Raw genomic sequence first — 15,743 nt, forward strand, 5'->3', positions numbered from 1 at the left:
TTGCTATATGTAGCCTTCTATTATTAAGGTTTGAGGCTCAAACTGCTGTGCAATGTAAATAAGATTTGCATGAAAAACTCTTTCCCTTCAGTTACAGGTGCTGCCTATATAAAATTGTGCTGTTCCCAGCTACCAACAGAAATGCTTCATATTTCATGGCCCACTAAATCCTTTGTTATAAATGGAAAGTTTTTTTTCAGCTACTGCTTTTTGACACTTCAGATTCTGCTATCTCATTTCTAACAAGACAGGACATCTGCAAGAGGATGTTTGAACTCAACTTCATGGATCAACACTAGGAAATTATTGTAATTCTCAATTATTGCATTCAATGTGATAATGCAATATTTTCCTGCACTTCTTTATAAGAAAGAGTTTAGAAATCTCTTTTTGATTTTAAAAAGCATTTAAAAAGACTTTAAAACATTTGCATTTAAAGGATAGCCTGAAAATTAAGTCTTTCCAATGGAAGTGTCAATAATCTGTATCTGCATAACCAGTAGGCTACTTCCTGATGTTGTGGTAAATCTATATAATTTTCAATACATATTCTTCCTCAGTTACACCACTGTGAGTGAATCAATAAATAATGGCTTTGTACATGTATGTTGCAGAACCTATGTATATGTTAAGAAAAACTTCTGTGATGCTATATGAATTTCTACAATTTTAGGTTGTGCTTAGGTTTTTGCTTCCTATGTAACAGGAAAAAAAATTGTATAAAACAAGAGATTGCCTATTATCCTCAAGGGACACACACAGTATTTCCTCTTGAAACTGAAACTCTAACTCTGATGTAGAATAGCTTCTTTTATTTGTGTTAAAGAGAGGCTGTTGAGAGCATATTGCTAAGCAAACTGTTTAAAACCAAAACAGAATATCACCACTGCCAGTAAAGGTCTAGTATTCAGATTTTGAGAGCAACAGCATGCAACTATTTTGCTCATTCAACTATGTTTTATATATTGAAACATCTGTTGTACATCATTAAGGGAGAAGCACTGTGATAAAAAAGTGATAAGAAGGCATGGATAAAAAATGTTAATTTTTTAACATTTACCTCTGATGTCAGCTGTACAAACTTCAATTTATTTTTTTTTTTACCAACCTGTATGTATTATATTCCCCCAACTAAATTGTGATTTCAATTAGAATTATCACAATTTGTGATAATAATTAGACAAATAAATACCATAACTTTTACTTAAAGTGAAGGCCTGACGTTTAGGTTGCTAAGCATGCATTAACATGCTCAGCACTCTAAAATAACAAGAGAAGACCCTCAGCAAAAGCTTCCAAGATGTAGAAGACTAACATCCTCCCCTAAAAATGAAAGCTCTGTCAGCAGGAATTTAGAAGGTCTGGCCAATCCCTTTTCTCTTAACACATTTAAAAATGTGTTTCCATGCTTTTTCATTGCTCTTAATAAATATTCTACTTTGTGTATTTTTCATTTAAGAAAACAAAAAATTATTGACTTTCTTTATGTATACACATACATAAATAAAATCACTGTGATGGAAACACATATAAGGCAAAACAATGGTCCATCTTCCAAACCTAACCTAGTATGGGAAAAAAGGATCCAAGACCGTAGAGCACCTGAACTCTGAAACATGATACTTGGAAGAGGATTTTTACCTCAGAGTTACTCAGTGACTGCAGGAGAGCTCAACACTGCTCACACGACACCTTCATATATTTTCAGAGGAATCCTTTTTCCTATAAAATATTCCATCTACTACATATAGATATATGTATATAATCACATAAATTCCCTATAAATTACTTGTGATTTATTTGTAGAAATGTCTTAAACCTGCAGCTTAGCTTTCTGCAATTAGTACCAGTATTTAAGGAGTTCAAAAGGATTTGCTTTTTACTGTACTACTTGGTGGTATGAAGCTCAAATTCAGGCTCTTTCTGAAAACACCTCTGAGAAAGGAAGGATATATACCCCAGTGAAGGACAAACTCATTGCTAGAACATTTACTGCAAAGTCTGAACTGAGGCTTACTTCCTGAAGAAGTCAAAGTCTCCATGATGTCTTATTTTCATTTTAAGCCATACTCTAAGCCTCCTCTGCATTGAATTACACAGCACTCACAGAGATAATGAAGTTGCAGTATTGAAATGAGGCATCAAATTCCAGAACATTTAGCATCAAATACATTTCATGCTTTAAAATATCTTAAGAATAGAAAGTGTGGCATAAGCTGAACTAATTGAAATTGGAAGACATCCAACTAAATATATTTTTCTTCAATTAGTAAATCTAGCAGGCATCATTAAATGAAAACTTCTAAATTTAAACTATACACTCAGCAAATTCATCCAAAAAAATTACAGCTCAATATAAGGAAAAACCTCCAAAAGGCAAAAAATGAAATATAAAAAAGGTTTACACCTTGTTTTCTCACATAAACTACAAGTGTAATTTTCCTTAAAAAGCAGGATTTTGCTTTCTAACAAAGTCTAATTTAAAAAAAGGAAGAAATGGATCTTTACACGTAAAACAGAAAAATAATTTCTGCTTGACCTGTGCAAGTTAGATGAAATGGCTTTAATGATTCGTACATTTTAAGAGCACTTGAGTTTGTTTCCGAGTTTCTCATCCTGATGACTATTAAAGTATAATTTCTTACCTTTTTTTAGCAATATTCTGTCTTTCAATGAAAAAAAAAAAAGACTTTAAAAGCTTGAATGAGTCCACTTAGTGCACATTCCATTTTCTATGTTTCCTAGGAAACCTTCAGTCCTTGCTACATCCTATGTGGAAAGGCAGCCATGTTTCTCTAATGGATAAAACCACCTTATTCCACACAAAGTATAGCAGAACTACTGAAGCAAAATGCTGCTCTCTTCTATAGGAAACTTATGGCAATTAATTTAGGTAAGTAATTTGGACAGCTACCAAATACAGATGGAACAGCAACCCTCTAGGATTAGTAAGGGCTTTTTACATGTGGTCAATCACAAAAAGCTCCTCTGTTCTTGCTAAAGTCCACAATAGCACTCCTGTGTTTTCCAGCACAACCCAAATCTGCATTAAGGTTTTTGTTTCACTTTGTTCTATCAACAGTCTCTTCACTCCCAAATATCTAAAATATTTTCTCTCTTTACTACCCACCTCTTTAATTGTAGTTAAATGAGTAAGAAAGTTGGTACAGTTTCTTACATTAGCATCTATGGAAGACACTATACAAAACAAAAGACCTAGAAAAGATTTGTTTGGAAAATTCAAAGAACTGATCATTATTTTTTCGTGTACAGTGAATACAGAATTAGTGTTTTCAAAGTGAATACTACAGTATTTACTCAGTAGTCTGTAAATATCTCTGTTAGTGTCTCCTCTCCTGTTACTGGTGAATCATCGGGAAAACCACAATGGACAAAATATTAAAATATTTGGGATCAACATGTTTGTACTGACAGGTTTTGCTGAGAGATATTTCAATTACTTTAAAAAATGTCACATACAGTAGATTATAAGTGGTAGCTACGTAAAATACTATCCAGAGATTTGCAGGTACCATGAGTCCACAATGAAAATCCTTTTATATTTCTGCATACTATAAATATTGTTACCAGTTTTATAGAACTATCAATAAACCTTCACCTTTATGCATAAAATCTGTGCCAGAGATTAATGGATTTTCTCGTTCTTCTATCAAGATTTGCATGCTGCTTTAAAACCATGTATGATTTTTAAGGAAGGGCATACCAGACAGAGGGAAACATGTCTATTTTGTAAAACATATTTCTTATGGCTACTAAGTAGCTAATACAGCATGTAAAAGAACTAGTTCTTTCAGTAGTCAGATAATGTTAAGATATACACATCAGAAATATACTAGTTTTCTCCAACCTTCCTCTCTTTTTGAGTACAAAAAAGGACCATAACTTTTATAATTATGCCAAAAGAAGTGCAAATTAACTGAAAATCAGTTAGGTAAACACATATCAATAAAAGCCCATCGAGAAGTATGAAAAGTTGCATTGGTTTTGTTATCAGTTTTCTTTTAAATAAAGTGGATTGAAGAGCTATTAAGGGTCAGGTCAAAAAGTTCATTTAAAATCCTTGATTTCAGCAGCCTCAAATTAGAAATGTAAGTCATCAGAAAAAAGAGATGGCACATTCATTTTCAGAAAGGATCTTGAACTTCATACAGATATATGAAAATCTTAGAAGTTTATTAAACAGTAAGATAAGAATACATAAAATACACATTAGCTTACCCAATCCAAAAATCAGATGCTTGAGACATTTTTTATCTCCCTCATTTGTATACACTGAAGTCAACATTTTAAATTTAAAACAATTTAAAAGAAAGCATTTTAAAGCAAAACATGGCAATTTGGTAGCTGATGTCTACACCGCTCAACCTTCTGCATACTGATGGTGAGGGAGGTGACTGGGGAAAGAAAACCTTACCAGCTGTGACACTGAAGTCAATTGCCTTTCAAACTTCAAACACCTGTCCTGCTGAAGCTGTAAACAACCAGAGGCTCATTCCTGAAGTTGCTATCAACAGTGACTTCAGTCAGCAAGGCTCTTGGTTTAGAAAAGGAAATGGTGGGGATAGGGAAGGACATTTACAAAGACTGGGTGTGTCTCAACAAGTGTGAATTTAACAATGCTTCTCATCAGGCAAATTAAACATTTTACAATACTCTTTCCCCTTTAGGTGCCCTCCTCTTCTGTTACTGGGTGGAAACCATTTAGCAACGACTTTATTAACTGAGGAACGTGTTCCTGTGTGTTTCCTTCCTGCTCATTCCTTTTCCCCTCACACCTATATACGCAGCATGCAGCTGTAGTGTATAGTCAAGAATAAGGGGTTTAAAATATAAGTGCTAGGAATAGAAGTTCCACTCTGAATCATTTCCAGCCCTAACACTTCTGAGTCTACAATAATTTAGTTAGAGCTGCAGGAGCACTAATCATGCTGAATTTATGTGTTCTTCTTTATGTGAAACCACTTCAATTTAAAGGCTGAGGGCACATCTGCTACTCACCTTCCACCTACACTCATACACACCCACACACTGTTCCATTTACAGGTTAATTTCCCAAAGTACCTTAGAGCACACACTTGGCTGCCCTGTCTTAAAATGTGTCTGCACTACTGAGGTGTATGGTAGGTAATGTTCAAATTCTGGAGTAATTTGAAGAAGGTCAACAGATTAAGCCCCCTTTCTCAAAGCACCTTCTTTTAAAACTGCAATTTTACTAGCTTTTGCACAGATGCATCTCAAATTTCACGTGCACTCTATATATGTGTGTCTTGACATATACATGCATATATATATATACAGAGACAAAATTATCTACATTGTGTCCGGTACTACTGTGTTCTAGTGGAAGCAAAAGTAAAAGTGGAAGGGAGGTAGAGGGGGAACAGAGCAACAGCTACAACTTGGTTCTTTTCCTTGTGAGTTAGATGCCATCTAACTCACAGACCAGAGGTTTCCACCTTAACTTAAGGTGGAACTTCAAACTTAAAAACAGAGTGCTCTGTAGTCTGTCAGTTCTCACATGAGCTGAGAGCCTCAGGGGCCTCAGTGGTAGCCAATGAACCTGACCTCCACCCAGGTAGGGTCATTTTAAATTGACTCTAGGCACATACATATGAGAGGAAGGCAGAGGTAGTTTTCTTTTGTCAGAGTTCTACTTTCTTGTCATTTGGGGAAAATAAATAGAGACCAAGATACAGAAGGCACCAAAACTCTTTTTTTTTTTTTTTTTTTTTACTGAAGACTAGCTCTGTAAATGTCAGCAGTGGGATGAGAAAAAGGCAATAAGATGAAAAGGGGGAAGGGGGCTTTTAGGAAGTGTAGGAAGATGATGTGGACAGGAGAAAAACAGCATAGAAGAAAGAGGACCAGACATGGAAAAGGGACAACACCACCAGTAGAAAAACAAGTTCAAAGTGCCCCACAGGCCTGTATCCTTCTTCCCTGTGAGTATCCTATGAATCAGTGGTCCTTGTAGCATTTTATTCATTTCCCCACAGACTATGGAAGTGAAAAACACTCCATGTCTCGAGGTGGAACTGTTTTCTGTAATCCCTCCTCTAGCTTCAACATGAGAGCAGGCTCTCTTAGAAGAAGTATACCACTCCACAGTGGTTTACCTTCCCATCACTTGGATTGAGATCCAACATTCTCTGCAGATATGTGAATTTATCCTTCCTTATTTGCTCTCCCTCTCTATCTTTCATTTGTGCCCTACAGAGAGAATTGTGATGTACCGAGAGCAGGCTGGATTGAAGAGTTAAGGACAGGCCTGCTTCAGTCTTCACTTCTGTCAGAGAAGAAAGAGGATGAGAAAATTCTTCCTGAAATGAATGGAGCAGTTTGCACCTTTTAGAGCTGTTGCTTCAACTTACATGTATGTCTGAAGCCATGTTCATCCCCATCTTGTATTCTCACTCAGTTCAGTATATCTGACTTTGACAAATACATCATTTCACACCCTTCTGAAAAGTCTTCTGTTTAAAGGTTGATTTCTTCTAAGTGCTACATAATCCCCATGGTTACCTAACTGCCTTGAAATCTGGCATGTTTACCAAGGTGGTGAGTAGAATTACTGATCTAAATTAGAGGTCATTTGAGTCAAGAATTCCCAAGATACAGCCTTTTTCTTAAAAAACCCAGCATTCCTTAACATTGACCAATTGTCCCGATGTTTCCTTTGTGCACACATCTAGAAATAATACTGTGACCAAAGAGTCTCAGTTGCTCAGCTTTTTGCTCTAGCAAATGAAAGACATCAAGTGTCTCCTTGGTATTCAGAGTTCAGATGCTTTCAAAAATTTCAGCTACACACATGAAGCTAATTAAATGCTCAAGACTTCAGGGAGTTATTGACCCTGTGAGTAGGTCTGAACACCTCTTTCTATTCCTATACAAAGCCTGGCAAATTCTTTTTCTTAAGAGGATGAAGTAAAGAATCCTTTTTTTTTTTTTTTTTTTGCACTTAATGCTCAGAAGTTAGAAATTAATTGCAGATAGCTCATTTTGAAAATTAAGAAAAAAAAATTGAAAAAGAGAAACATAGATCCAGAAATAGTTTTAAAAGGGTAAGGGCAAGGAAACAGGGTGGATAGGTCAATGGAAGCCTGCTATAGGCTCTGGTGGAACCTTGGTTTATTAGGATTATAACGGCATCAAAGGCTTGAAAAAAATATATGCTTATGTGTGCTGTGCAACACACAATGTTATATGTAAGCAACTGCAGAGTACCAGGCATCAGCCATACCTGCTGCTTAAATACCAATGACTTAGTGGAATAGGAAGGGGGTATAAACTGAAAATGGCAGCAGGAGAGTTTGGGGAAAAAAGGAGTGGCTCATCTTAACACAAGTACTGGACTTCAAACAACTGTACTTCATTTGCTAGACTGAGAAAATCTATGTCTAAGAATATTTCTTCTAAGCTTCTCCAGCTCGTATGTCCACAAGTTCATCTTAAGGTGGACAGCAGTGCATATACAGTGAGTGAATGGAAAAGTCTGCAGGTGTTTTTGTAAAAGTAATGCACCTTAGGGTTATATTTTCCATGTGCTGGAAGTTGTAATACTATCAAGCAATCAGTGAGCAAATTAAGGTATTTTTCAGTGAAATTCTATCATTACTATTTTGTCATTTCCCTTCATTTCTCAAGGGTTGACATTTTTCAGCACTGAGAAAGTATTAATTTAATTCTCTAAGTAACTTCAAAAATAAACCACACATAATTTTGCAAAAAACTGTGCATAAGTGCATTAAAGCAAAGTTACCATGGAATGTGTGGAAACACATTCATCTTCCATTAGAATACCGAAGGTGTTTGTTATATCTGTTTTATAACTGATGCAAGATGAACTCACAATGATATGACATAACAGAATACTTTAGAAATGTCTACTCCAATTGTGTATACATTTAGATACTTGCACATAATATGCAGCAATTCAGCCTAAATTATTATAAAACAGAACACAAACTCTGAGGAAAAAAAGAGACATAAAGCAGCAATCAGAAGAGCAGTAATGTAATTTAATTAACTAATAGGAACAGATATAAAAACAAATTTTAATTTTGACAATTCAAAGAACAGCTGTTCCTTGAACTTTATCTTCTTGTTCAGACATTGCCCATAGGAAAAAAAAAAGACAAAATCCAAAATTAACCAGAAACAATGAGCTGTCAAGTAGCTCATCTATGGATGCCAAAATAGCCTTCTCACAAGGTACCAGAGTACATCAGACAAATGCCATACTAAATGAAGTCCAACTAATAAGTCAACATGAACCAACTTTGAAACTAAAACTATGCATCAAGAATGTAACAGCTCAAAACTAGGTAAAAAGATAAATTATGGCCTTTCAGGGCTTCAGAACTTACAGCAAGAGTGGCTTCGTCTGTGCTATCACAATCCATTTGTTATGGGAAGGTAAAAGAAGAGTACCAAAAGTTAATCAAGGACAGCTGCACCATAATTATTCAAAAATGCAAAGTCATCTGGTACCTTGTTTTTTCACCAGGGCAGGACATCTGAAGATGGACAGGTAAGACAGAGACAAAAGCACATGTGCAACCAGAAGAGGAAAAATAACTCCCTACACTCTTTAATGACTCATGACTCTGGTTCTCAATATCCAAATAATGTGTGGAGTTGAGAATGGGGGGTGTGGATATGCTACTAAAACTTTTTCTGGATGGAATGATAAGGGGAGACATCTGACTTAATGCATCTAAAGCCCCCCAGTAAAATTGCCTTGGTGATAGCTGTTGTATTTTTTTGACTAAGACTAACACTGGCCAAGTGTCAACACGATAGTATGACTTTTCTTGAGTAATTCATCACCTCTTCTGCTCATCCCCAGAAGTATCTGGTCCTGCCAAAGCCTCCTTTGGAAAGGTTTGCACTTAGATTGCATGTTTCTTTCGTTACATAAATTTATCATCCTCCCCATTAAACAGAAGAGCACTACACAGATATAAGGCCTTCTCAAAAAAATTTTAATTAAGTATTTGATTGGATGATTCCCAAGCAGAAAACTAAACACATATCTTTTTGATTTCAAAAGGAATGGCCCAGGGAGAATTTGTGGTACAGAGTACCACAATACAGGATCAGCAGTAAGGGAGTAGCAGCAAGTGGAATTCCCCTGGATACAGAAACACTCACTGAAAACTTTAAAATCCCACAGCAAAAGTAAATGGTGGTCCAAGAATATTTTTTCCAAGTGCTACATTTATCCAGGAAAGCAGAAAGCAGCTTTCACTAAAATTCAAGAAAATGTTAAAAACAAGTTAACCTGGTTTCTGCAAACTTAAATCTGTGGTCTGGCTTCTTCAGTTCACACTATAATCTGCATGCAAAAGGCAGACTACTTAACATCAGCAAGCTTTTGCAATACCTATTATAAAAACTAGAGTATCTCAAAAGAGTAAAATAAAGTTTTCACATGATTAGGGTTTTTATACATTACTATTTGCATTAACAGATTAAATGTAGATCCTTCCCTTTTAATTAACTTACCGGGTTGATAATATGTCAATAAGTTCTTTTCTGTTCTGGACTCTGAGTGTATTAGTTTTGTATCTGGAATCTTTACTAACTTCAGGCAAATTCAAGATCTAAGTAAAAATAAAGTTAAGTAAGAAATTTGTTTGACAGGAAGTATATATATATATATATATATATATATATATATATAAAACACAAAATTATTACTGATTTTAAAAAATCACTGATTTCCAATAATCACTCTTTATCATCAATATTTTAAAATCAAGAAATCAAAAACTAATTATTACTGCTTTTTGTGAGAAGCCTCCTGGTTAATGAGACATAAAAAGTTAAAAAAAAAAAAACCAGAGAAATCAGACAGAAGATACAAATCTTAGCTAACACCTTTCAGGATTAGCCAGGAGAAATCCTTAACATAGAACACTGAAAAAGTAAGTCATTAACATGGGGATGGATAGATCTGTGGGATTATCCTGCACTAGTTTATATGCCACAGAATAAAAAATATGTCTACACTTCATATGTTAGATGGAAAAAAGATATGTCTAAGATTATTTCTTTCCACTTCAGTAATCTCTATCAAAAAGAAAAAAAAAAGAAAAATAAGTCTTTTTCTACTGAATCACCATTAGTCTTCTGTATTACTTTTTTTTTTTCAAAATAACTAATAAAGAAAAGTAGTGGTATAGCCTCTAAGAAAGGAGAAATATACCTTCAATGTGCAACTTCCACCTGCCATGTTAGAACTTTAAACAACATATGAAGATAATGTTATAAAGGAAATTAAATATGCAGAATGAGTCTTCGAATTTTGTACAGGCATTCATTAAAAAAGCAGTTGTGTGGAAAATCATAATTTTCCTATTTGTGCCACAATGGCTTTCTATAGAACACAAATAAATAAAAATAAATGTAATTTCTAAAAATACACCAATTACATCAGCTATGGAGAAGAGACAGCATAGAATCTTATAATGAAAGAGACTGTCACATATTCTTCATGCATTTTTTACTGGCTAACACACACTAAAGCTCACTTTTTCTTATGATGAGTCTTATAATTATTCTAAACATGCTACAGTTTTAATAGGGCCATTTCTAAGATGTCTTAAAAAAAAAAATCAGTCTCAAACCTTAAGTTCCTATAGCCCATCATTCTATCTCTGCCTGTTGTCTGATGCTTAGGAAGAGTTTAAGAGCAGGGCCAGTACATACAACACTTCCTTAATATTCATCCAAGCTCCAGTCCTCTTTTGATTAGGACATTTCTGAGTTGAAGGTGTTTTCTACACATTTAGCAATCATCAATGGATTTATGATTTTTAACATATTCAGTAGCTCCTTGAATCCACATGCCTGTGTACTACCATATGTAAGTGATACATAAATTGGTGTCAATCTCTCTGATATTTACTTCAAACATAACATTCTACTAATTCCTCTGAAACTGGTTTAGACCAAGGCCACAGTCATTTAATGACTCCTGACTTTGCTACAGTGAATAAGGATACAACTTCCTTTACAAGTGAATGGCTGTTGATGACATAAAATTATTAGCAAAACAGATATCCTTTCAACAGATATTTAGAGATATTAAATACAGACAGATGTTTTTGACATAATTTTCACCTAGAGTGACAAAATTAACCATGGAAACAAGGTGTCTGAAAGTTCTGCTAGAACAATGGTGATGTTAGAAAACTTTTCTGCAGATTTTTATCTGCAGGGTAACATAAAACATCAATCTAGCATCTTACATCAGTATTTAATTCAGAGCATATTTTCTTTTCCTTCCGCATTTACATAATCTAGTTCATGGAAATCACAACATGGCATTACAAAATAGCTATTTTTTTCTATCTGGAAGTTAATAAATACTACTGGTACCACTTAAAATTATGTCATTTTTAATACTGCTATTTTGGAGTTACAAATCACTCTTTCAGAGAAAAAAAGTCTTGGAAGGTTGTTCAAAGTAAATGATAGTGAATACTTATATGAGCTTAAAAAAACCAAGAAATTAATCAGAAAGCTATGGTTCAATTTGATGAGTTATATGAAAAATCATCATATGGAGTTGCTCACTCTACTGTTTTAATTAATGTTACTGATTTCAGCTTTAACTAAATGTCCATCTGGTGTAGAGCTGCATGTCTATATATGTTCTTCCCAATTTTTTTTGTGGCTAACAAATGCACACTTAAGAAGTTATTCATTAATGTACCATTCATCTTTCTGCATCACGTTGACAACGTTATTTTCTTTATTTCACTGTGAACATTTGGAATGAAAATGGTGTTCTCTATTTGCAGCCTTGTTCAAGCCCTACATGCACGCTCAGAGCTTACCCTCTCTGTGTTTTGTCCTGCAACACTAGCAAATCTGTTTGTATCTGTTTTTGCTGTACACAAAACTTCAGTCTTCTGAAGACTCTTGCTCAGTATTCCTAATCAGACCAAATCAGTCACAGGTCAGGATGTCCTGTTGAAACACTTGACCACAGTGACATGCATTCCAGCCAGCAGTGTTACGAAGTTTTTCTGAAATTATCCAAGTTCTCAAACAAGCTACAGTTAGTTGTCACTGATTTTGAAAATATTGCAGTGAATTATTCCAGATTTTTCTTTCTGCTTGCTCAAAAAGATGCATTTGAAGCAGAATGTTTGCAATTGTTGACAGCTTGAGCCAGCTGTTACCTCTTTAGAGTAAGTGTCTTCAGGGCACAGCTTCCATACAGCCTGTATTTTCAGCACCAACTCATCTCAGAAAGAGCCTCTAATAGCAATTCCAATGTTTCAATTAGTTGTCACAGTATTTACTAAAGTTCACTAGGGTGTTGTGGGCCTTCCCGTAATAAAGTTCTTTTCCTTTATTGGCTTTCCCTCTTCACAGTGTTTTAAGTTCCAAATCACCTTTTACTTAACACAGAGCATATCTCTAATGGGTATTCACTCCAGCATTCCACTGACTCCCTCATCATTTCAATTCTCGGCAATGTAACCCAGATATAGCCCATGTCCACACCAACAATATCCTGATAAGGATAAAAAGTGCTCTTTTTAGAAACAAATATGACAACTGGTGTACAAAAAAATCTACCAATTACTCAAAACTTGAAGTATTATTTTTTGCTTTTTTAATCCCTTTGAAATGCAAGCAATCATCATCTGTTCATGCTCTGTACCTCTTATTATGGTGTAGGAACACCAGATCATATTTCTAAGGATTTAAAAAAAAAAAAAATCAGTTTGCAGACCAGGGCTAATATTCGTCTCAATTTTTATCCTATACATTTTGGGGTAACATAAACTGTTAAAATCTTGTGTCATCTTCTGGGGTTCCATTAATTCTTTAATGATCACTGAGACAATATGTAGCAACAAGGCACACCATAATTCTCTCAGCTGCACTCTAAAGTCAGGGAAAGTGCATGGTCTAAAGATTTAGTGCCTGCTTGCTCATATCAAGACATCAGAACCTACTGAGATGGATCTTCAGCTCTGTCTCACTCAAGGATGGCAGGATGACCAGCATTTGCTACATAATTCTTCACTTTAGGTGCTAAAACACCAGGAAGACATTCACAGCTATGTCCTGGGACACTCTGGAAAGATTTCCTTTATGAGATAACAAGTCTTGGATAAAACTGAGTTGTGCCAGGTAGACACTTTTTTGCTATTAGTCTTTGCTCATATTAAGATAATGATGACTGTAGTGGTCAGACACCTTTATGAAGAAAACGCACTGAGCAAATTTTGAAGAGGTTAAGAGCCAATTCAAATAAGTGAAAGCAGAACCCCTCCACATAGCAAGGTGCGGATACATACCCCAAACTGTACTTAAAGAGACTCAAAACAGCGCTGTCTTCTTACTACATATTCTAGTTATTAGTGGTGAACTTCCACAGAAATGTGAAATATTTGACATGAACAAATGGAGGAATATAATGCTCAATTTTCTGAGCGTCATTAAATTATGTTAAATATACAAGTTCCTAGAGAAAAAACACAATGGCCAAAATAGCTAGAACTGTAATTTTTTTATATGTTGTCTAATGCTATATGCAAAACCTCTCTTACATGTTCTCTTACATCTCTGACCATCTTACATCTTACTGAAGTCTTTTATTTGGAATGTTGATAAATTTTATTTAGAATTTTTTTTAAATATTTTTCTTCAACATCTGATCTCTGCACCACTCCAGAATCAGCCCAGAGTCCTGTACCATTTATTTTCTAAGAAGTCCACAAGTTTCTCAGTGAGCACAGATCAGCACACAGTAAGTGCTAAAAAAAACCAATGTCCTTGGGTAGTGATTCAAGTAGCAGAACAACCCAACTTTACCTTGTTAATACTTTTACATGTATATTATGGAGAAACATTGTCACATTTCTTCCTGAAAAGAAGTATGACTTCTGTGACATTCACCATTACAAAATTGGAAGGTTATTAATGTTTTTCATTTATTTTTTTAGTTGAGCAGATGTGCATAAATGTGCACAGACTTCAAAAGGGTCACAGTAACTAAAAGTTTTAGAGCTGGTGTGTTCTGAATTCAGGGCCAAAACACAGACCCCAGGTTAGACCCTTAAAGGATCAGCCAGAGCCACAGGGCTAGAATTTATATTCACCACTTATTTCCATACAAAAAAAAAAAAAAGCCAACCAAATAAACAATAAAAAACCAAACAAAAAAAACCCAAAAATACACAACAACAAAAATCTATTACACATTTCTGTACTCTTGCCTAACACACCTTGCACACAGTGACAAACTGATGATCATTTCCAGCTCCCACCACGATGTAGCCATCCTTGGTCTTAAACGCCTGGAAGAACAAAGACAGGTGATAAGCTGTAACTAAACTATAAAATATTAGCACACCTATGAAGCAAAACTTTGTAAATAACATTCAAATGGCTTCCTTAAACATTTCCATTCAGACCCAATCTCTTGTTCTATAAAAGTGGCTCAAAGTCATCCATCCACAAAGATGGATGAGGTCCCTTTTGAATTTTTTTCTAGAGTTGAGAAGTTACCTTGGTTAATAGTTTATTTGCTAAAAATGTGTCATGAGCTACCCTGAAACTTAATGTCTCCCACATTCACAGGACTGAGAAGGATTACCATAATAATGTTTACTGGCCAGGAGGTATTCATTTGGCTTCACTCTTAGCCTGACTCAGAGCAGACAGTGGCACTGTCACAGATCCTGACCAAACACACCAAAAAAATAATTGCCAAATAGCAACTACAAATTAGGAACTCCCATGGGAATGAAAGGGATAGACTGCATCTTTACAGCCTTGGTCAGTGGTCTCAAAATATGTCTCATGGAGGAAATGGGACTTCTTTTCCAACTTTAAAGAAATAATTTTTACTTTTGGCTTCATTACAGTGGCCTTAGTGGCACATTTCATGGTGAACATAACCATGAACTGGGTAGGATGTAACAGCTTTCATTTCACTCTAAACCGTCTCACTTATATTTTCACTGGAAAAAAGAAAATCTGTAATTGGCAAACATCCTCAATTTTTACCATTAGGGCATCTTCTAAAATTGGATAATGCAACTCCTCTTTTCTCCACACCTCCCTCTTATACAAAGGGGTATAACTGCAGTTTCCACCATACATAGTACCAGACCAATTTTTGCAAACATTTGGGAAAAACTCACCACTGATTTGACTTCAATGTAAGAGATCAGAATAGACTGGTACACTAATGGTGGCAAGGTCTTGCAATCCTTTCTTGCAGAGAGCAAAACTCATCTTCCATTCCTAGAAAACTTTTTTTCTTTTTTTTTTTAATGAGCTATCATGTCCTCATTTAAAGGTGTGAATTTTCACAATAAAGGTTGGTAAAATAACACACAAATATAAGTCCTGGAATAGAAACACTTTAATTATTAAAATTCTTCTCACACCACTGTGGCTTATTCTTCTTCACAGAGAGAAATATGCTATTTCAACTTGCAATCTTCCATATAGACACAAATATGTTCACTAAGACTCTTTTACCATCTGGTATAGTCAAAGTCGTAAAATTTTGTGTGGACCATCATGTCCTCTCAAATGAAGGTAACTGTACATCATAGTTACAATATCACCTGTTTGCTGTTTCTATATTTCACTTCATGTTAAATAGTACTGTCCAGTTATAAGGTTTAGCAATTTATTTTTTACACATTTAATCAGTAGTAGTTCAGTCTAAGATAGCA

At 35.1% G+C, this 15,743-nt stretch overlaps 1 protein-coding gene across 1 annotated transcript in view; it reads right to left on the reverse strand.

Annotated features, from left to right (window-relative positions):
* Positions 1-15,743, reverse strand: part of SUGCT (succinyl-CoA:glutarate-CoA transferase) — a 317,243-nt gene that overhangs the window by 185,155 nt on the left and 116,345 nt on the right. Inside the window, exons 10-11 of the mRNA XM_062498088.1 lie at positions 14,280-14,351; positions 9,532-9,629 (exon numbers count right to left, since the gene is read on the reverse strand). Coding sequence (XP_062354072.1) covers positions 9,532-9,629; positions 14,280-14,351 — 170 coding nt within the window. The remainder of the gene's footprint in view (positions 1-9,531; positions 9,630-14,279; positions 14,352-15,743) is intronic.

The sequence above is a fragment of the Cinclus cinclus genome, chromosome 1 (genome assembly GCF_963662255.1).
Source record: "Cinclus cinclus chromosome 1, bCinCin1.1, whole genome shotgun sequence".
Classification (NCBI taxonomy): Eukaryota; Metazoa; Chordata; class Aves; order Passeriformes; family Cinclidae; genus Cinclus; species Cinclus cinclus.